The sequence below is a fragment of the Bos grunniens genome, chromosome 15 (assembly GCF_055505025.1).
Source record: "Bos grunniens cultivar Pamir isolate PY7600 chromosome 15, Bosgru_T2T1.0, whole genome shotgun sequence".
Lineage (NCBI taxonomy): Eukaryota > Metazoa > Chordata > Mammalia > Artiodactyla > Bovidae > Bos > Bos grunniens.
In genome coordinates, this window is record NC_141179.1 from 82355021 (window position 1) to 82378027 (window position 23007).

The 23007-nt window shown below is 42.5% G+C and overlaps 1 protein-coding gene across 1 annotated transcript; it reads right to left on the reverse strand.

The window, feature by feature from the left end:
• Positions 1-12093: 12093 nt before the first annotated feature.
• Positions 12094-12474, reverse strand: LOC147358805 (olfactory receptor 10W1-like). The gene has a single exon (XM_086338225.1). The coding sequence runs from the start codon at positions 12472-12474 to the stop codon at positions 12094-12096; it is 381 nt and encodes a 126-aa protein (XP_086194351.1).
• Between the last annotated feature and the right edge of the window lie 10533 nt (positions 12475-23007).

Below are 23007 nucleotides of genomic sequence, written 5' to 3' on the forward strand. Positions count from 1 at the left end.
ATTTGCAGAACACTTTATGGATAAAGCAAGACATATAGTGTTGGAGCTTGATGTCTGCTAGGACAAGTTATGTCAGGGCAATTTCAAGGAAAAAACTACCACATATATTCAAAGTGAGTCTATAAAACATAAAAAAAAAATCAAACTTTGTACTTATGAATTAAGCATTTTCCCTTTCAATGGCCACTTTCAAGGGTTTTGCACTTACTCTAACAATGTTTCTTTCAAACCATTTTTGGAGTGCTGCTGAGGGTTATTTTAAAAGAATGCACATTTTCTCTTATCTCATCAGTTGCGACATACGTTCACACTTGGAGGATACATTTGCTTATTTTCTTAATAGCGAAGCATTTGAGGTTCAGCGAAATAAAATAGAGTAATAAGCTAGGTGACCCCATTTTGTACCATAGAGTTTGAGCAAAACAAGAGTTGGTGAAGCTGATATTGTTGTTTAGTAGAAACATACATTTTTCTTCAATTATTTAAGAAATGTAAGAATAAATATTATCATTGCTGTTAAGTGTACCATTTGAGATGTGTGGCACAATCTTTGTGAACATTTTCCTCATGTTTTCAATTCAAGTTTTCAACTATGAGTAATGGATTTTGTCATTCAAATTCATCTCTTTTGGCCACTGACCAAATGAAAAATCTGGCCATGTCAACATTTTCATCTGGCTAATGTATGAGAGCCGGTGCTAATGGCAAAGAACCTGCTTGCCAGTGCAGGAGATGTAAGAGACATGGGTTCAGTCCTGGGGTCAGGACGATCCCCTGGAGGAGGGCACTGCAATCCACTCCAGTATTCTTGCCTGGAGAATCCCACAGACAGAGGAGCCCGGCAGATTAGAGTCCATAGCATCACAAAGAGTTGGACACGACTGAAGCGATTTAGCACGCATGCACACAATGTATGAGAGGCTGATTGTATCTAAAAAAGTTCTTAATAACATTATCCCTGTGCCAGCTCTTTATTTTTTCATGTCCAAAAGAGTACTGGGCAAATATCAACACATTTTTGTGTTCCAAGTCTTTATCATCCTATTGTATTTCAAGAGGTGTTCAAAACTTCACCTCTTGATTACATTATATAGTCCATGCAAATCCATAAAGCTGCATTTATTATTCTGTCTTCTACTACTCTTTCAAAAACTATTCTCAGAGTATCTCCCAGACCTGTTATCATTGCTACTCGCAGAATTTACTCTTTTTCTGGGTGCCCACATTCCTTCCTTGGGGAACACTCCACTCCTGGCAATGCCATTTTGGTAAACATTTCAATCAGGGCTATCTTTAAGCTCCACAAAGACAAGAATGTCTGTCTTGTTCATCAGAGTTTCTCATTACAATAAATTTGGTTTGAACTAGATTGAATTATTTTGTATTGTAAAATAGTTTATAGTTAAATTATAGTTAAATCTCATGTCCTTTAAACTTCTTTCAAAGCCAATATCCAGTGGCACCTTTATAGCCCACTTAGGCTGCAGTTACTTTAGCCCCACATAGACTGGGGCTTTCCTAGTCCAAAGGTGATTTTGTTTATATGTGTCTGCTGCATGCAAAGAGGAAGGTTTGGATGGGATGGATTCACTTGATTAATGGCTAGTGGGAAGCACAGCAATTAAGCTATTGATGTGCTTATTGAATAAGTTTGATAATGTTGTGAAGCTCATCTAGTTAGCAGTTATTCCTTAATGACTGATGAAGCAGTATTTCAAGGTGTAATATATGCTTCCTGCTAATCCGTAAACACTGTGCATATAAAACCTAAACACTTGTGGAAATATCAGTGAGCCAGGAAACCATAGCAAAGCCCATAGGTCAAATGTGTGCTTATTTATAAAGTGTATGTAAAGTTGGATCTCTGTGTCTGGTAACTATAAGGGAACTTAAGAGGTACCTGGTCCCACATATATCCTTTGTGCAAAACTCAAGGTCTGCTGAGATTAAGCCTTGTTCAGAGGCATAACGCTCTTGATGAGCATACATGGGGCCTGAATCTATTTTCTATGTGATTAGTTACCAGAGTGTAAAGTGTACATTCAGGCCTTGAGTATATTTCACGTTTTATGTACAACAAAATGATATAAAAGGTAAGAGAGTGCAAATACCCAAATGGGACGGGCCTGGCAGAGCTGCTGGGAACGTGCCCACACTCGGTCTGCTCCTGTGAACACAGCTAAACGGAGCAACGTCTTTCGTAGAGCAATCTGAAAACTCTTTAAAACTTCTGTTGCACACAGTTTCCCCTAATGATGACCACTAAGCCGTTCTCAAGTTAATTATACCTTTTTTCATTCTCTCCCACCACCAGTTTTATTGAGGAAAAACTGACAAATGTAATTGTATATATGATGATTTGATATATATATAAATGATTACCAAGACCAAGATAATTAAGAGACATTTGATCTCTCAACAAGAGTGTGGGTTCTGGATCTGCCGTTTCATAGTTTCAGAATCTGGGACAAAGTTACTGAATCTCCACGAATCTCAGACTTTTAGCTACACAGGATATATATAGTTACCCTATAGAGTGGTCGTGAGAATTAGCGCTCACAGTGAGTTAACAGAATTAGCAGTAAGGGGAACTACCAGTGAGTGAATCAAGTGCTCTGCCTGACTTTGTTGTTGTTCTTCAGTCGCTCAGTCTTGTCTGACTGTGACCCCAGGGACTGTGGCCTGCCAGGCTCCTCCGTCCATGGGATCCCAGGCAGGAATACTGGAGTGGGTTGCCGTTTCCTTCTCTGGGGGAGATCCTGGCCTGGGGACTGAACACGGGTCTCCGGCTTGGCAGGCGGATTGTATCCCACTGTGTCACCTGGAAAGACCTGCCTGACTTCTAGGAGGTGTGGTTTTTCCACCCTCTACCTTGTGCTTTCTGCCCCAGCTCTACTGAACCGTCTTCAGTTCCTTCCCACGGCTCCACTTGCTCTGGGGGTTTGGCATTATCTGCTCCTTCCACCTCGGACACTCCTCTTCCACTCCCTAGCTGCACCTTCTCCTTCAGAGCTCAGTTCAGGCACCATTTCTCCTGTAAAGCTTTCCTTCACTCTCTTCTTTCCCCAACTGTAATGACAGGTACTTCTCTGAGCTTCCCCCAAAGCCTTCTCGTCGCCTCAGCTCTGAGGCCACTGTAACTTATCAGTATACAAATCAAGCAGACCAGCATGTGTGGAGTACGGAAAGAACTCAAGTCCTGGGCTCAGCTATGTGCAGATGTGTAAGAAAATTATAAGACATAATCACTGCTGCTTCAGTCGTGTCCGACTCTGTGCGACCGCATAGACGGCAGCCCACCAGGCTCCCCCGTCCCTGGGATTCTCCAGGCAAGAACACTGGAGTGGGTTGCCATTTCCTTCTCCAGTGCATGAAAGTGAAAAGTGAAGGTGAAGTCGCTTAGTCGTGTCCAACTCTTAGCGACCCCATGGACTGCAGCCTACCAGGCTCCTCCATCCATGGGATTTTCCAGGCAAGAGTTCTGGAGTGGGGTGCCAATTGCTAGCTTCAGCCATATAACAGAACATGATGTGTAAAAGAATTTAAACATCCTCTGAGGAAGTAATTCCTAAATTGTGTTCCTTAGAATAGACTTCTTCTTGACACCTCAGAAATGAAAAAGTTCATGGTCAACTTGGGAAGCATTTTTCTCAAGAGTTACAGTGAATATTAGCACAGTGAAGTTATGGGAGGCCCTGTGTAAAGCAAACAGTTTCATTTTACCTCAAACATTTTCCAAATCTGTTTCACCACAGAATATATATATATATATATATATATTTTCACATAGCACCAATAAGGATTTATGATTTAATTCTACTTGAAAAAAACTGAGGTCCATGCCATACCATTGAAAAAAGTCCTATGGACAGTATATTAAAAGAAGAGACAAAAGACCCAAGTTTTATCTTAGCTTCACACTTTTTAGGTATAGGATGTGAGGTAATTCAACCCTTTTTGCATCTGTAGAAGTGCATAGTAGTACCTACTCTGGGAACTTGTTTGTTTTGCACAATTTTATGTATATGGATATTCTTCTCCAATGGCAAAGCACTATAGATGCTTGTGTTTTATTACTATTTTTAGAAATAAAGTCAAAATCAAATAAAAGAAATTGTCTCTTGAGATGCTGCCTTACCGCTTTGAAATTTGCTTCAATCCATCAGGTTAACTTTTCTTGCTGAGATGTTAAAAGTTCTTGGCGTGGAGGATAGAGGAGCTCTTCCAGGAAAGTCATCGACCCTATTTTTCCTCTTCTCAACGCATGACTTGGAATGAGGATCCATGACCCTCATGCTGTGCAGCGTCTCTTGGGGAGAACAGGTGGACGTTGGGTGACACCTCCGTAATGTCTAGGTGAGAATGGAGAACAGCATCCTTTGCATGCTGATACTCATAAGAAGAGACAGCTCTCAGAGATTTGTGGCAAGGACGGAGCAGGATAAGAGGAACATCCTTTGGGAGGATTATCCTATGGAATCATCCCAATCCTGAGTGGGAAGACCTACAGCTCCTCCTTAATGCAGGGTCCAGTCTCGCTGGATTCAGTCAGGTTACTTATCCTCTATGACACCTCTTTAAAGTTAATGAGTCCCCACAGAGGAGGAATTTCCCCCGTGGTTCCCCTCAACTAAAGCCAGCCAGAGAAAATATTTGAGAAAAACTTCCTGAGTTGATCAACTAAACAAGACTAGCCGGCAGCTCCTTTCCGTGGTCACCATCAACAGCCGTTATCCGGGAATTCCAGACGGGTGTTCTCATTCCTTTTCTATACCCAGCAGGGAACTTACTCATATTATATTCCAGACAATATCCTGGTGAGCCTTGCTGAAGAGACACACATTCCTTTCAGCTTGAGCTCACGGAACATGTATAATGCACTAATTCAGCCCTAGCCTAGGCATCTGGAGACCTGGAATCTAATTATGGATCTGCCATATAGCCATTGACCTCAGGCAAACAGTGGAGCTCTTATGTGGGCAGGTTTCCATACCTGTCCTATGAGGTGTTGGGTTAAACGGACTCCAAGGAGTTTTCCAGCTCTAAAATTCTATGAACTGTGTTTTTTTCTTGATAAGCAGGATTATGAAGCATTTTCCTATAATGATTCCTTTTGATCGTTGGTTTCATTTTTTCTTGCTGCTAAGTCGCTTCAGTCATGTCCGACTCTGTGCGACCCCATAGATGGTAGCCCACCAGGCTCCCCCATCCCTGGGATTCTCCAGGCAAGAATACTGGAGTGGGTTGCCATTTCCTTCTCCAAGGAAACTTTTTCTCACCCTACTTATTTCTATTTCTTGATCAGGTTTTCCCTGTGCTGAGGCTGTTCTAGTCTTTCAAGATATTTATAAACCTGTCTAATTTTTTGGTAATTATAGCTATATTCCCACCTCTTTCTAAATTGGAGTATAGTTGCTTTATAATGTGTCAGTTTCTGCTGTACAGCAAAGTGAATCAGCCACATGTATAAACATATCCCCTCTTCCTTGGATTTCCTTCCCATTTAGCTCACTCCAGAGCGTGGAGTAGAGTTCCCTGTATAGTCCCACCTCTTAACCTACTCATTTAAATATTTGTTTCTCCTTTTCCACCTCCCTCCAACCTCGTGGAATTAAAACCATATACTTTATCCTCACCGTTGCCTTTAATTCTTAGTCAAGTTCCACATCCCTGTCTTATGTGAAAAGTAGTTGCTCAGTCGTATCCAAGTCTTTGACACTGTAGCCATGGACAGTAGACTGCCATGCTCCTCTGTCCATGAAATTCTCCAGGCAAGAATCCTGGAGTGGGTAGCTATTCCCTTTTCCAGAGGATCTTCCTGACTCAGGGATCAAACCTGGGTCTCCTGCATTGCAAGTGGATTCTTTACTGTCTGAGCCACCAGGGAATTTGAACCTCCAGGGAAGCCCTCTCTGTCGTATGCCCATTACTAATAATGTATCTTTATTTAATATGAAACACATATATATTGAATTCTTACTATGAGCCAGATTCTATGTCCAACGTTTGGGATATATCAGTGTGCAAAATAGATGAGAATTTTACCTTCACAGAGGCTGTGTTCTTGGAGAGGGGAAGAAAGGCAATGAGCAGAAAGTAAGGATAAGAACATGTGATAGAATCTAAAAAGATGGTATTGATGATCCTATATGCAGGACCGCAGTGGGGACGCGGACATAGAGAACAGACTGGTGGGCACAGTGGGGAAGGAGAGGGCGGGACGCGGACATAGAGAACAGACCGGTGGGCACAGTGGGGAAGGAGAGGGCGGGACGCGGACATAGAGAACAGACCGGTGGGCACAGTGGGGAAGGAGAGGGCGGGACGCGGACATAGAGAACAGACCGGTGGGCACAGTGGGGAAGGAGAGGGCGGGACGCGGACATAGAGAACAGACCGGTGGGCACAGTGGGGAAGGAGAGGGCGGGACGCGGACATAGAGAACAGACCGGTGGGCACAGTGGGGAAGGAGAGGGCGGGACGCGGACATAGAGAACAGACCGGTGGGCACAGTGGGGAAGGAGAGGGCGGGACGCGGACATAGAGAACAGACCGGTGGGCACAGTGGGGAAGGAGAGGGCGGGACGTGGACATAGAGAACAGACCAGTGGGCACAGTGGGGAAGGAGAGGGCGGGACAAGCTGAGAAGTGGCCCTGAAACATACACATTACCGTGTGTGAAGCAGCTAGCCAGTGGGAATTTGGTGTATGTGGCAGGGACATACAGACATCATACATCATATGCGGGTACTCTGCGACAAACCAGAGCGCTGAGATGGGGTGGGAGATGGGAGGGAGGCTCAAGCGGGAAGGGACACATGTATACCCAGAGCTGATTCATGCTGATGTATGGCAGAAGCCAACCCAACATTGTAAAACAAATTATCCTCTAATTAAAAATAAATAAAATTTAAAAAAGAACATGTGATAATGTGTCAGAAGGGGTGAGTGCTACAGACAAAAAGCAAAGCAGGGCGAGGATGCTGGGGATTGAGTCTGAGAGTGATGTGATGTGCGAGAGGTGCAGAGGCTACCTGAGTTCTGGGAGGGGCGCTCTTAGGCTCTAGGCAGGTGGTGGTCTGAGAAGACAAGCCTGCCGGGAAAAGAGAAGGGAAAGAGTCTTAGGGCAGAAGCCACAGCAGGCGATATGGCCTTTTCTGAAGCCCAGATAAGCATATCAAACTTGTCCATAAAGTCCAAAATATCTACAAATCCATGTGAAGAAAGACAGCTTGCTTTTATATTCATGGCAATCATGAATTAAATAGCTCTGTGCTGGTTCTTAACATTGGAGGGTAGTTACATGCATACAGAGATTATACTCAGACTTATTTTCCATTTTTTCTCACCAGATATGTTTATTTGTTCAGATGACCTCATTCCTGCAAACATATTTTACACTCTTGCAATGACAGCATGTAGTACTTCCATCAAAAAGTAGGCTGTGTTTTCAAATACCGTGTTCACGGTCATGTTTTTTGTGACAACTTAATATGAGTAGTATTGATGTCCCACAATTTATTAAATGAATCCCTAATATTGAACAGTTAGGATTTTTTTAAATTTTCTTATGACTTAGATGAACATACAGTAATATAGGTGATTTGATTCACTTAGTCATCCAACATCGTGTTTTTGAAAATGTGCACTTTCTTATTGCTCTTTGTTAATTTACTTGGATATTTATGTATGATTTAGAAGGTAATTAGTATGTATTGTTTACTTAAAATTTGTTAAGAGGATAGATCTTGTGTTAACTGTTCTTACCACAATAAAGTTTTAAAAAGTGCAACAAGAGCATTTTTAAAACATAAAGAAAAATTAGAAAGAAATCAACTTTAAAAAGTTTAAATTATATACTTGCCAACTATAGTATCTAGTTAAGTCAGCTGTATATACAGTATAAATGATCTTTACATATTTATTTTTTATGGGGCCTCCTTGATAAGATATCCATAATCCCATGTTTGTTACAAGATTATTCACAATAGCCTAGATATGGAAATGACCTAAGTGTCCATTGGGGAATGAGTGGATACAGAAAACGTGCTATATACATATAATGGAATATCAATCAATCTTAAAAAAATAAAATCTTATTATATGTGACAATGTGGATAAACTTTGGGGATGCTATGCTAAGTAAAAAAAGCAAGCTACAGAAGAGCAAATACTGCTTGATTTCACTTATCTGAAGTATCTGAAATAGTCAGATTCATAGCAACAGACAGTGGAATCATGGTTTCTAGGGGGCTGGGTACAGGGAGAAATGGGAATTGCCTTTCAATCGGTATAGATTTCCTATGCAGGAAGAATGAGTTCTAAAGAGCTGGTTTACATTATGGCTGTAGTTAACAAAACTGTGTTGTGTACTTAAAGATTTGTTGAAAGGGTATACCTCATGTTGTGGTCTTACCACAATTAAAAAAGAGGAAAATGAGAGGAGCAAAGCAATATGCAAGTCATCAGCTTTGCTGGCAAGGATCATAGTTTAGGGGCAAGATTTTATAGCCAGCATCTTCTGGGTTTTGTGGATTTCTGATTCTGGCAGCAGCAGTGAAATGCTGGGACCAGGAATTGTTCCCAGGGGCGTCACATAACGTACCTTTCTATCCATACCAGCAATTTTGGAAATCACAGAACATATAATAATAGTTAGCACTTTTTGCTTAAACCAAAAAAACTAACCAGCCAGTCAAATAGAATCATTAAATGTAGCTTAAAAGGAAAGAAAAGAAAGAAAAGGAGATTATATTCCCCAAGTTCGGCAAGTACGTAATAGTCTGAGAAAACTGCAGATGTGCTGTGTGGGCGCTCAGTCATGTCTGACTTGTGACCACATGGACTGCAGCCACCAGTCTCCTCTGTCCACGGGGTTTTCCAGGCAAGAATACTGGAGTGGGCTGTCATTTCCTCCTCCAGGGGGTCTTCCCCACCCAGGGACGGAACCCATGTCTCCTCCATTTTAAGGCCTATTCTTTGCCGCTGAGCCACCTGGGAAACATGTGCTACCCTTCAAGAGAAGGGAAAGGTGGCTCTGGGGAAGCAGTGAGGCCAGGGAGTGTGCCGTGGGCCACAGGAGTGACTCGGTGGGCCCGGAGCTGGGAGTTGTGAGCCACAGAGGGTTATTCCCGGGCCGGGAAAACTAACGGAATCTGCCTTGTTTGATTTCAGAATTGGTTGGAACCAAGAAATCCACTTTTTCCTCCTAGTTTCTCTCATTTTGAATGGAAATGTCTGGAACTGCTCTGTTATGCCTGCCCCACGGTGTGTGTTGGGAACAGACGCCTTGTTCTCTGGTTCTTGGTCTGCAGAAGGGGAGGGATCTTACCCTAGCATGTCTGTACCCCAAGTCTCATCTACACCTTTATTTAGGTAGTTTGGATGATGAGATTTGAGACTTTTGAACTAATGATATTTAGATAAGATTTTTGGACCTGAGTTGTGCTATAATGAGATGAGGTTTTGGGGGGTTTGGAAGAGGGTGGATTTATTTTGCATTTTAGATGTGTTTTAAATACAGTTGTCAAAAAAAATTTAGAGAACTTTACTTCATATGAATATTATATTGAGCAGGAAACTCTAAGCAGAAAGGGAGACTTCAAACTGAAAGTGATTTGAAGCTCAGCGGCATGTTGTTATTAATACAAGATGGCTTATAAAGTGAGAATGGAGAAGTTGTTTAACTTATACAATGATTGCTTATTACAATGGGAATTTCCAGGTGAAAGAGGACTTGGGTAAAAGGTGCTATACCACTTTAGGAAGATGACTTCAATTTTGTTTATGATTATCAGGGACAGAAGGAAATATCTAAGTAGAGTTTCACTTATATTCATGAAATAAGCTAGATTACATTTTGCTTACACGGCCTAACGGGTTTTGTCTGCTCAGGGGATTTTCAAGTGTAGTCTCCATTTTATCTTATTTTAACATGATGAATTCCTTACTCCCCGCCCCCCCTCCCCGCCAGTCCTAACCAAACCTTAGATTCATTGTATTTATGTGGCTGGGAATCAAAGACAAAGAGAAAAAAATGTACCTTTAGGTGGTAACCCCTGCCCTCCTCCACAAAACCACAATGATTTTTCATCAGAAAAATGGGAACCAAAGGGCAATGGGATGACATCTTTAAAGAGATGAAAGAAAAACGGTCATTTCTAGAATTCTATATTCAGTGCAAATATTCTTAAAATTAAGATAAAAATGTAGGAGACCACTTTTAGAATACCTTTAAAAATGTTGACTATTTAAAACAAAAATGAAAATGTATGATGGAATTTATAAGTAAGATGTTACAATAAGAGCACAAATATGGGGGCAGAAAGTGGAATTAAACTGTTCAAAGTTTCTTACACATTTACTTCAAAAGTATTATAACAGTTCTTGGTACGCCATGATAAGAATGCAACTACAAAATATGAAAAAAAAATACCTAAAAAGCTGTTAGAAACAAATGTTTACAAATCCAAAAAGAGGCTGATAAGGAGAAACTAAGAAACAAGAGAAGAGATGAATAAAATACACATGGAAATATGGTACTCTAAATTGTCCAATCAGGATTGAGAAGAAAAAGTATAAACTATATGCTCTTGATAAGAGCCATACCTTGTAGATGAGGAAATGCAGGTAGAAGTCAAAAGGAAGAGCAATACGTACCATGAAAACGTTAATCATAAAAAAGACAATGTGGACAAATTAAGATTAGATGTAGATTTCTGGACCAGGGATATTACCAGCAATAAAAATGAACATTGCTTAATGATAAGATGGTTAATCCATCAACAGGATATAATCATGCTAAATATATATACATCTAATAACAGAGCTTCAGAAAAAAGGGAAATAAAAGAACTAGAACAAAACAAAAATTGCAGAAGTAAAGGGAGAGATTGACAATTGACAATCATAGTTGCAAATTTTACCTACCTCTGATAGGAATGGATAACACGAGTAGACAAAGATAATGATAGAGATTAGATCCATACTATTAGCTAACTTAATTCAATTGACTGCACTCAGCAGCTACAGGATACACATCCTTTTCAAGGGTACTTGAGACATCATAACAAAATACGTGTCATAAGACAATCAGTTATAAAAATTATAACCCAGACTCAAAATCCTGAATCTTATAACTAGCGTCCATTCCCAATTTGGATCATAGTAGACACTTTTCCGAAGACGAGACACCCCCTTTGCCCCCCTCCATGCCTTGCAGCTCTGCAGGAATTTTATGCTGAGCAGAAGCAGCACCACTCTGACATCCGTGGGGACGACAAGTACAACATGAGGATAACAGAAGAGAACTGGCAGCTGAGCCAGTTCTGGTACAGCCCGGAGACAGCCCTCCGCCTTGCTGAGATCGCCGTGTCGTGAATTATGACTCCGGCCTAGACCATGATCTGTCAGTGCAACTCCCAGGGCAGGAAGGACCCAAGTGGCATTTCCTCTCTGAAAAACTACCACCTCCCCAGTCCTCATTTTCAAGGTAAAGACATTATGATTTCCTTAGGATGTCCCTGGAGCTCAGGGTGCTTTTGCCGATTTGAGTCTGTGGAATTATATCTGGAAGAACTTTTAGACCCCATCTAGTGGAGAAGTCAATGGCACCCCACTCCAGTACTCTTGCCTGGAAAATCCCATGGATGGAGGAGCCTGGTAGGCTGCAGTCCATGGGGTTGCTAAGAGTCAGCACGACTGAGTGACTTCACTTTCACTTCTCACTTTCATGCATTGGAGAAGGAAATGGCAACCCACTCCAGTGTTCTTGCCTGGAGAATCCCAGGGATGCGGGAGCCTGGTGGGCTGCCGTCTATGGGGTCACACAGAGTTGGCCACGACTGAAGTGATGCAGCAGCAGCGGCAGCAGACACTTTTCATTCGAAAGGCATGGAAGAGGCACAGAGTAGTCACTGTGGTCAATCGAGTCTGACTCTTTGCAGCCCCGTGGACTGCCAGGCTCCTCTGTCTATGGAATTTTCCAGGCAAGAATACTGGAGTGGGTTGCCACTCACTACTTCAGGGGATCTTCCCAACTGAGGGGTGGAACCCGTCTCTCTTGTGTCTCCTCCATTGGCAGGCAGATTCTTTCTAGTGCCACCTGGGAGCAATCATAGACATGGAAGCCAAGAGGAAGCAGTCAGCACTGCCCAGTCCCATGAAGAAGCCCATATGAGTGGCACAGCCCAGCAGGGTGATGGTCTTCTCTGACCGTAGGATGTTGGCCAGGAGGTGGGGCACCACCACAGCAGTGTAGCCGATTTCTACTCCCGAGAAGCTGACCAGGAAATAGTACATGGTCGTGTGGAGGCGGGCTTCGGTCTGGATGGCCACCATGACGAGGACATTCCTGGTGATGACCCATGTATAAACCAGGCTGACCCCAAGGAAGGACAAGACGTGCGGCTCTGACTGGGAGGGATAGGCCAGGAACACAAATTCCATCCACCATGAGCGGTGTCCCCAGGACATTGAGTTAACAGACTTTCTCTGTCGAGAGTTATTAATACAAAGAAAGAGTCAGACTAACAACACATCAGTTCATACTCTGAGGCATGAGGCAATCTAATTAAGACTGGAGTTAGAAACTAGAAGAATTAAGACTTATTCTCTATTTCCTCCCTTTTTAACAAGTTTCTTCACATAAATAGCCACAACTTCACTTCTAACTTCACTTCTAACGATGTCACTTCCCTGGTGGCTCAGACAGTAAAGTGTCTGCCTACAATGCAGGAGATCTGGGCTCAATCCCTGGGTTGGGAAGATTCCCCTGGAGAAGAAAATGGCAACCCACTCCAGCATTCTTGCCTGGAAAATCCCATGGATGGAGGAGTCTTGTAGGCTACAGTCCATATGGTCACAGAGAGTCGGACATGCCTGAGCGACTTCACTTTCTCACTTCTAACTGCCAAAAGTTGGGCTACATTGTGTAAGAATCTTTTGAGGAAATGTGGCAGAGAATTTTATGGAATTCAAAGCTATTTTCAGTAGATGTGGAATGAAAATTCAATTGTCTTAGTAAATTCACAAGAAAGTGTCAAGAAATTCTTGAGAGCCAGGGCCGTTGAGAACAGGAAGTATTTATTCATTCACAGGTTTACACACAACACCTCCTGAGGCACTGGCTTGGAGATACAAGAATATAACACTGAAAAACTAGTGATATGATGGAAAATGAAGGAAGAAAACCCAATGCCCATGGGCAAAGGGCTGACACAAGCCTAATGTTGACAGTGTCGGGCATAACCCTCCAAAGCCAAAGTGCTCCCAACTCCTGGGTGTTCTAGCCGTGTCCAATCAGAGAGTTTTATCACAGGGCTCCTCCTGGCTTGTGGTGCTATGGGAAAACATGTGATCATAAGCTGTCAGAGAACTGAGCACCCTTCCTGTGAGTTTAGGGATGAACGGGAAAGACCAAGCCTGTTTCCATTTGCTTTTCCTCTCTTCTAAGAAGCTAAAGTAAAATCTAAGACAAGCCGTCTAGCTTCCTTGAAAACCTTCTAATGAAGAGTCCTAACTCTCAAAGGCACCCATTCCATTACTTTTCGAAGACCAACTCATTCAAGCAGGTGGAAAAGGACTCCTTTGGTGGTCCAGTGGTGAAGAGCCCACTTGCCAAGGCAGGGCACACAGGTTGATCCCGACTCTGGGAATGTCCCACGTGCTGTGGGCCAGCTAAGTCTGGGCACCACAGCTACTGGATCCACACACTGCAGCCACGGAAGCCCGTGCAGCCTGGAGTCTGTGCTCTGCAACAAGAGAAGCCATCACAGTGGGCAGCCTGTGCCCCACAACCAGAGAGGAGCCCTCACTCACCACAATTAGAGAAAAGGCCACACACGGCGACGAAGACCCAGAGCAACCAAAATAAATAAACAGATCTTAAAGAAAGATGGAAAAGAGGCAACATTCAACCTTAATTCAAATTTCCCTAGTTTAATATGTGTTATTTACTATGAGCTTTAAAGAGAAATCGTATCCAGAAGCAGCACTCTGATAAGTGCTATTCACATAAACCAGCTTAGGGTGATTAGAGATTGTCAGGAATAAATGTCAAGAGCCCCTAGGGCATGAATGCCTCTGCTTTTCCAACAGTTAGCAAGCAGTGTCTGTTTCATTCATTCTCTTTCTCTCTTCTGAACTTCATTAATGCTGTGAATGATTGCTAATGTTACGTAGCGTATCCAACGTCATATACAACAGGAGGAGGTGGAGGAGCAGTGTGTGAGTGTGAAATCAGTTTTGATTTTAAATGATGTAGTTTGAGTGATTCCATCTCTGTAATATTAAGCTATATATAATGTCTTTGAGTGCCAGTTTTTTAATTTGAAAAATGGGGATAATAATTATGCTTAGTTCTTGACATCTTCATGTAAAGCGTCTACCACCAAGATCAGTCAGTAGTAAAAACAACCTCATAATGGATAACCATGATTATTATTTGTAAGTTCCAGGGCAGCCATTCTCCCTTATTTATACTTTTATGTCCCACATAAACCAAGCCTAATGTTGCACAAAGATTAGGCATTCAATAAACCTATGTTGTATGGTTGAACATACTATTAAAACATGTCATTTACCCTTTTCCCATTTTATCTTTTACTTTTAAGATTATTTCATGATCAAAACCTTTGTATAAGAGCCTTTTATGGAAATCAACTTGGTATCCAACATTTGAGTTGCATTCTGGAAAAGATTATGTCACTCAGAAACATAATATGTAAAAGACTTCAGCAAACATGTCTAAGGCTTGTCTACCATCTTTATTATGATGCAGGGCTTTGGAATAATGATTTTACTAGAGGCAGTCACACTCATGTCATCTTAATGGTGCTCTCCAGGATCTGTAACAAAATATTTATATGATAGAGTTATCTGCAGGTCATGAATTCTTAGTGCTGGAAAAGACCTCGGAATGTGTCTAGTTCAGTCGCTTGTTAGATACTTCCGTCTCCTATCTGTACCTGAGCATCAGGTCACCTCACAGTTTAGAAAATCTCATACCTCCTGACTTGTCTGTTCCACTGTTGGGTGACGTCGTTCGCAAGCAGCATTTTGTCTTGTAATAGCTGAAATCAGTGCTTAGCGGCTCAGCTCAGTTCAGTTCAGTCGCTCAGTCGTGTCCGACTCTTTGCGACCCCATGAACTGCAGCACGTCAGGCCCCCTGTCCATCACCAACTCCCGGAGTTCACTCAGACTCATGTCCATTGAGTCAGTGATGCCATCCAGCCATCTCATCCTCTGTCAGCCCCTTCTCCTCCTGCCCCCAATCCCTCCCAGCATCAGAGTCTTTTCCAATGAGTCAACTCTTCACATGAGGTGGCCAAAGTACTGGAGTTTCAGCTTTAGCATCATTCCTTCCAAAGAAATCCCAGGGCTCATCTCCTTCAGAATGGACTGGTTGGATCTCCTTGCAGTCCAAGGGACTCTCAAGAGTCTTCTCCAACACCACACTTCAAAAGCATCAATTCTTCGGCACTCAGGCTTCTTCACAGTCCAATTCTCACATCCATACATCACCACGGGAAAAACCATAGCCTTGACTAGACGGACCTTTGTTGGCAAAGTAATGTCTCTGCTTTTGAATATGCTATCTAGGTTGGTCATAACTTTCCTTCCAAGGAGTAAGCATCTTTTAATTTCATGACTGCAGTCACCATCTGCAGTGATTTTGGAGCCCCCCAAAATAAAGTCTGACACTGTTTCCACTGTTTCCCCATCTATTTCCCATGAAGTGATGGGACCAGATGCCATGATCTTCATTTTCTGAATGTTGAGCTTTAAGCCAACTTTTTCCCTCTCCTCTTTTACTTTCAAGAGGCTCATTGGTTCTTCTTCACTTTCTGCCATAAGGGTGGTGCCATCTGCATATCTGAGGTTATTGATATTTCTCCTGGCAATCTTGATTCCAGCTTGTGCTTCTTCCAGCCCAGCGTTTCTCATGATGTACTCTGCATATAAGTTAAATAAATAGGGTGACAATATACAGCCTTGACATACTCCTTTTCCTATTTGGAACCAGTCTGTTGTTCCATGTCCAGTTCTAACTGTTGCTTCCTGACCTGCATATAGGTTTCTCAAGAGGCAGGTCAGGTGGTCTGGTATTCCCATCTCTTTCAGAATTTTCCACAGTTTCTTGTGATCCACATAGTCAAAGGCTTTGGCATAGTCAATAAAGCAGAAATAGATGTTTTTCTGCAACTCTCTTGCTTTTTCCATGATCTAGCAGATGTTGGCAATTTGGTCTCTGGTTCCTCTGCCTTTTCTAAAACCAGCTTGAACATCTGGAAGTTCACGGTTCATGTATTGCTGAAGCCTGGCTTGGAGAATTTTGAGCATTACTTTACTAGCATGTGCTGCTGCTGCTGCTAAGTTGCTTCAGTCGTGTCCGACTCTGTGCAACCCCATAGACAACAGCTCACCAGGCTCCCCCATCCCTGGGATTCTCCAGGCAAGAACACTGGAGTGGGTTGCCATTGCCCTCTCCAATGCATGAAAGTGAAAAGTGCAAGTGAAGTCGCTCAGTCGTGTCTGACTCTTCACGACCCCATGGACTGCAGCCTTCCAGGCTCCTCCATCCATGGGATTTTCCAGGCTAGAGTACTGAAGTGGGGTGCCATTGCCTTCTCCTACTAGCGTGTGAGCTGAGTGCAATTGTGCGGTAGTTTGAACATTGTTTGGCATTGCCTTTCTTTGCTGCTCAGTTGTGTCCAATTCTTTGTGACCTATTGGACTGTAGCCTGCCGGGCTCCTCTGTCCGTGGGATTCTCCAGGAAAGAATACTGGAGTGGGTTGCCATTTCCTTCTCCAGGGGATCTTCCCCACACATGGATCGAATCCACATCTCCTCTGTCTCCTGCACTGCAGGCCGATTCTTTACCTGCTGAGTCATCAGCAAATCCCAACTGAAGCCCCTCTGCCTCTGTGCAACTTCCACATATTCATGCTCTTCTACACAATGGGGCCATTTCTACATGAAACTCTAGGAATCAGAGCTCTTATCATGCAGTCCAGTAAATTTTCTTCCTACTTTCCTTTTTTCTGTTCCTCACATGGGCATGGTTTTGGTGAGTCTCACAATTTTAGCTCTGGAAGTGCTCTCATTTTAAATACCTTACTTAAAAGTGTACTGCGTGTGACAGATCACAGAAGTGGTCAACTATCAGAAGATCTGGGTGCCACCTATCTGCTCACTGGCAGTCTATTGCTTTACTCTAATCAAAATTAGATTGATTCCTGTGTTTGATTGTTTTCATGATATCATCAGACTTGGACTGATATGTAGCTCTCTGGACCCTAAAACTCTAAACATTCCCCCCCACCCCGCCCCCGCCGGGAAGCAGAGCACCCTCCATTATTCCTTAACATGGGTCCATAGCTTTAATCTGTTGAGCTTGACGTGAAAAAAAAATTTTTTTGATCTGTGACTCCATGTCTTAACTATCCTTCCTACAGTCCATCTCTCACATTTTAAAAAATTAATTGCCAAGCCCACATACAATAATGATCAAAATGGCACAGTGGTGTCCAAATGGTTATGTATCTTAATGAGAGATACAGGCGCTGTTAAAGAATCTGGCATATACTTGTATAAATATAGTATATATTTATATATATTATGACATACAGGCTTCCCAGGTGGCTCAGTGGTAAATGAATGTGCCTGCCAGTGCAGGAGACACAAGAGACTTGGGTCTGATCCTTGGCTTGGGAAGATCCCCTGGAGAAAGAAATGGCAACCCACTCCAGTACTCTTGCCTGGAAAATCCCATGGATGGAGAAGTCTGGTGGGCTGTAGTCCATGGGGTTGCAGAGTTGGACATGACTGAGCAACTTCACTTTCACTTTGGGACAATCCCCTGGAGAAAGGAATGGCAATCCATCCCAGTATTCTTATCTGGAAAATTCCATAGAGAGAGGAGCCTGGCGGACTCTAGTCCATGGGGCTGGCAAGAGTCAGACATGACTGAGCACACATGCACTTCGTGACGGATTTGTATATATAGGTAATTAAAACTGTGATTAAGTGTTGTAAAAAAATTAGTGTGTTAGTAAGATTGTGCAACATGAGGCTCTGGCATAGTTGTGATTAAGAGTTTCTTCAAAGTCTTCCTAGAGGATGTAATATTTAATCTTAGATCCAAGAATATAGAAGTTGAGAGAGGCAGGTAAAGCAGTGAGGTTCATATTGTAGACTGATGAGATAGTGAATTTAATGGTTCAAAGAGAGTGAAATGTGTTATGTCGACATATCATCAATTTGCTATTCCAGGTTGATACTAAATATATTGCATAAAACAGAGGCAAGATAAGACCACTTGGCATCATCCCCAGAAATCTACCGCAGACTGGCATCTGTTCATTTAATCCACACCCATCTCAGTGCCTCCAAGGCACATCCCACGTTACACTCTTGTTTCCTTCTACTTCTCCAGCAAGACCAGCCCTTGTTGGCAAAAGTATCATGAAAAACCTTGTCCCTGTGCAGTCAGGAAATACAGAAACTGCATGCTGGAGTGGCTTTCCAATTGTCTAGCATCATGCGAAAAAAGGTTGGTAGATTTAGCACAATTGCATTCATCTCACATGCTAGTAAAGTAATGCTCAAAATTCTCCAAGCCAGGCTTCAGCAATACGTGAACTGTGAACTTCCAGATGTTCAAGCTGGTTTTAGAAAAGGCAGAGGAACCAGAGATCAAATTGCCAACATCTGCTGGATCATGGAAAAAGCAAGAGAGTTGCAGAAAAACATCTATTTCTGCTTTATCAACTATGCCAAAGCCTTTGATTGTGTGGATCACAAGAAACTGTGGAAAATTCTGAAAGAGATGGGAATACCAGACCACCTGACCTGCCTCTTGAGAAACCTATATGCAGGTCAGGAAGCAACAGTTAGAACTGGACATGGAACAACAGACTGGTTCCAAATAGGAAAAGGAGTATGTCAAGGCTGTATATTGTCACCCTATTTATTTAACTTATATGCAGAGTACATCATGAGAAACGCTGGACTGGAAGAAACACAAGCTGGAATCAAGATTGCCAGGAGAAATATCAATAACCTGAGATATGCAGATGACACCACCCTTATGGCAGAAAGTGAAGAGGAACTAAAAAGCCTCTTGATGAAAGTAAAAGAGGAGAGGGAAAAAGTTGGCTTAAAGCTCAACATTCAGAAAATGAAGATAATGGCATCTGGTCCCATCACTTCATGGGAAATAGATGGGGAAACAGTGGAAACAGTGTCAGACTTTATTTTGGGGGGCTCCAAAATCACTGCAGATGGTGACTGCAGTCATGAAATTAAAAGATGCTTACTCCTTGGAAGGAAAGTTATGACCAACCTAGATAGCATATTCAAAAGCAGAGACATTACTTTGCCAACAAAGGTCCATCTAGTCAAGGCTATGGTTTTTCCTGTGGTCATGTATGGATGTGAGAGTTGGACTGTGAAGAAAGCTGAGTGCCGAAGAATTGATGCTTTTGAAGTGTGGTGTTGGAGAAGACTCTTGAGAGTCCCTTGGACTGCAAGGAGATCCAACCAGTCCATTCTAAAGGAGATCGGTCCTGGGTGTTCTTTGAAGGAATGATGCTAAAGCTGAAACTCTAATACTTTGGCCACCTCATGCGAAGAGTTGACTCATTGGAAAAGACTGATGCTGGGAGGGATTGGGGGCAAGAGGAGAAGGGGATGACAGAGGATGAGATGGCTGGATGGTATCACTGACTCGATGGATGTGAGTCTGAGTGAACTTCGGGAGTTGGTGATGGACAGGGAGGCCTGGTGTGCTGCAGTTCATGGGGTCGCAAAGAGTCGGATATGACTGAGTGTGAACTGAACTGAACTGAGATTTAGCAAAACCAGACTTGCAGTAGAATCTCAATCTATTATTGTCACCTGGGCAGATCATCTTACATTAATTTCTCTTTCCACCTATTTAAAGGATATAAATAATAATACTTACCTAATGGAGTTGTGATGAGATTATATGAGATAAAGTATTTAGAACACTTGGTTTGATGTATGAAACCTTTAAAATTGCCTAATAAATGTTAATTCTTCTCTCCTTTGAATCTTTTAAGGAAAGGATAATAATAACTTCTTGATAGCAGAGGATTAAATGAGGTACCTTATGAGGAAAAATTTTTTTTCTAAATCCTTAAACTTTATCCAGATTTATATTAGTCATTCCCTCAATATTTCTTGGACTGAGATTAGTAATTATCATTTTAGCCAGAAGAATAAGCCTTCCAAGTGAATTCAGAGAGCACTGCTAAGTCATGGGCTGAAATAGCTCTGAAATACTTGGAGAGCCATTACATGCTTTCCTAGGCAGCATCAGCCAGTGCAAAGTATGTTGCAAATCTACAAGGCGGTAGAAGAAGTTTCCTTTTACCTTTAACATGAGAAGGTAATGAGCCAGCATTCCCAGTTACATTCATAAAAGACAGGACCTCACAGGTGATATCTCACCTATGTGATGGCTGGAGGAAGGAGGACCAAGAGCCCAGAGAGCCTGCCCAGTGGGACTGAGACTCCAGGAACCTTCCCAAATTAGAAACCACAGCAGCAGTAAATTACCTTTCTATCTAGGATCTTGTCTCATAAATTCCATCTCCCAGAAGAAAGTGGTGTAGTGATTGCCTAGCTCCTCCCCTGTTACTGGATAAACAGTCCAATTAAAACAGTCTCTCCACTTGGGATATCTGGTCAACAGAAGATCTTGGGTATGTTTGTCATAGAAGAGACTACTGTTAAACCCTTTATCAACATTCTCAGTGCTCCAAAATAATTTTCTGAGAATTAGGAAGTTGCATCATCAAGGTCATTTGAACCTCCTGTTCCAAGGAGCGTCCTCCCACCAGATGATCACAGCTGGGTTCAGCCCAAGTGTCAAATTATTATCACCCTGGAGAATTGAGACCATATTTTGTATCTTATCTAGCTTTCATGAGACCTAGCATACTGCTGTATATTTAATAGGTCCTCAATGAATATTTGCCTCAATGAATACTTACCATGGTATCTTTCTTTAACTCGCAGTGAGCAGAGACACTCCCTTAGGTCTTAGCAAAGCAGCTTATTCCTTGAAAAAATGTTGCTTGGTTGTATGTACACAAATGTTTAAATACCTGTTTTGAATGTTGATTCCCTGTGCCCCATTTACTCAAGGGCAAGTACTCTGAATGGGTCTGGAGTGATTAACGTAGTTCTTTGATGTGTGTGCACGTGTGTGTATGTGTTTGTGTGTGCTTCTGTAGGACTGCCAGATCTCAACAGCCATACAGGACTGAGCTACCTGAGTCGCTGAGCTACTCAGAGACTTTTGAGGTATCTTTTGTGCAAGGATTGCAATAATTGCAATAGCTAAGTCTTATGTTGTACTTACTATTAATAAATTTCACACACTTTGCATGTATTAACTCATTTTATCATCACAACAATTCTAAGAAGCAGGTACTATTGGTATCCATTTACATATTATGAAATCAAAGGACTCAATTATGTCTGACTCTTTGTGACCCCATGGACTGTAGCCCACCAGGGTCCTCTGTCCATGGAATTCTCCAGGCAAGAATACTGGAGTGGATTGCCATTTCCTCCTCCAGGGTATCTTCCCAACCCAGGGATTGAACCCAGGTCTCCCACATTGCAAGCAGACTCTTTCCCAACTGAACCACCAGGCAAGCCACTTACATATATTATTATACTATTTAATCCTTATAAGAACTCTGCTGTGTGAGTGCTATCCTTATTTAATAGGCGAGAGTTAAAGGTAAAAGACTGGCAGAATTTGAATAATTTGTGAAAGGAGATGCAGCAAGAAGCTGAGGTGAAGTTTGCTTAACCCTAAAGCATATTTTTTTTCCTTTTCATCAAGCGTCATCCAACCACACTGCTCTGTTATCTCTTAGTGAAAGTAAAACCTGGCTCTTGGGTTCAGGACGGGGGACACGTGTACACCTGTGGCTGATTCGTGTCGATGTGTGGCAAAAGCCACTACAATATTGTAAAGTAATTAGCCTCCAATTAAAATAAATTAATTAATTAAAAAAATACTGGGGTGGGTAGTCTTTCCCTTCTCCAAGGGATCTTCCCATCCCAGGGCTCGAACTCAGGTCTCCCACATTGCAAGGGGATTCTGTGCCAACTGAGCCAGAAGGGAAGCCCAAGAATACAGGAGTGGGTAGCCTATCCCTTCTCCAGCAGATCGTCCCAACCCAGGACTTGAACCCAGGTCTCCTCATTGCAGGCAGATTCTTTACCAACTGAGCTATGAGGGAAGCCCAATAAGATAGTTACATTGTATAAACTCTAAGGACATGTGCTGTTGGTGGTCTTTGTGCTAGCTTGTCTGCCCTGAGTGATTGTTATATAATAGTCTTCGGTGCAGCTTTTTTCATGCACAGCATCTTCCCAAGTAAATTGTAGGTGCTTGCGGGGAAGGGCCAATGTATTGTGAATTGTGTGTATGCAGTGATGATGTATTGTTTGACATGGTGTTTTCTTGCTAGTTTACTTCCCACCTCTGCAAACACATTGCCTGAAATCATCCACCTGCACTATTCTTTCTCTGACTTTTGTGGAATTGTGGTCAAGTTTTCACTGTCATTTGAACTGTCATTTTGTGAAGGTAGTATATAAAATAAAATTAACCTTAAGAGTTCTGAAAAAAAAACCCCCAAAAAACACCTGGCTCTTATATCAAAGATGAACCGTAATGTTGCTTACATGGCTGTATAATGGCTGCCCCTACTAACTTCTAGCCTCTTCCTGGTTCTTTGCTCCAGCGACTGTCTTTCTTGCAGTTCCTTCTCACCACGCCTCTTCCCAGCCATGGGACCTCTGCACGTGGTGTTCACTCTGCTGGGACTCCCTCTTCTCTTTTCTCTTTAATAAATTAACTCCTCTTATCCTCTGTCCCTGGAGAAGGCAATGGCACCCCACTCCAGTACTCTGGCCTGGCAACTCGCACAGAGTTGGACACGACTGAAGCGACTTA

Excerpts from the sequence above, each read along its gene's own strand:
- LOC147358805 (XM_086338225.1), bottom strand. The coding sequence starts at position 12,474 with ATGTCCTGGGGACACCGCTCATGGTGGATGGAATTTGTGTTCCTGGCC.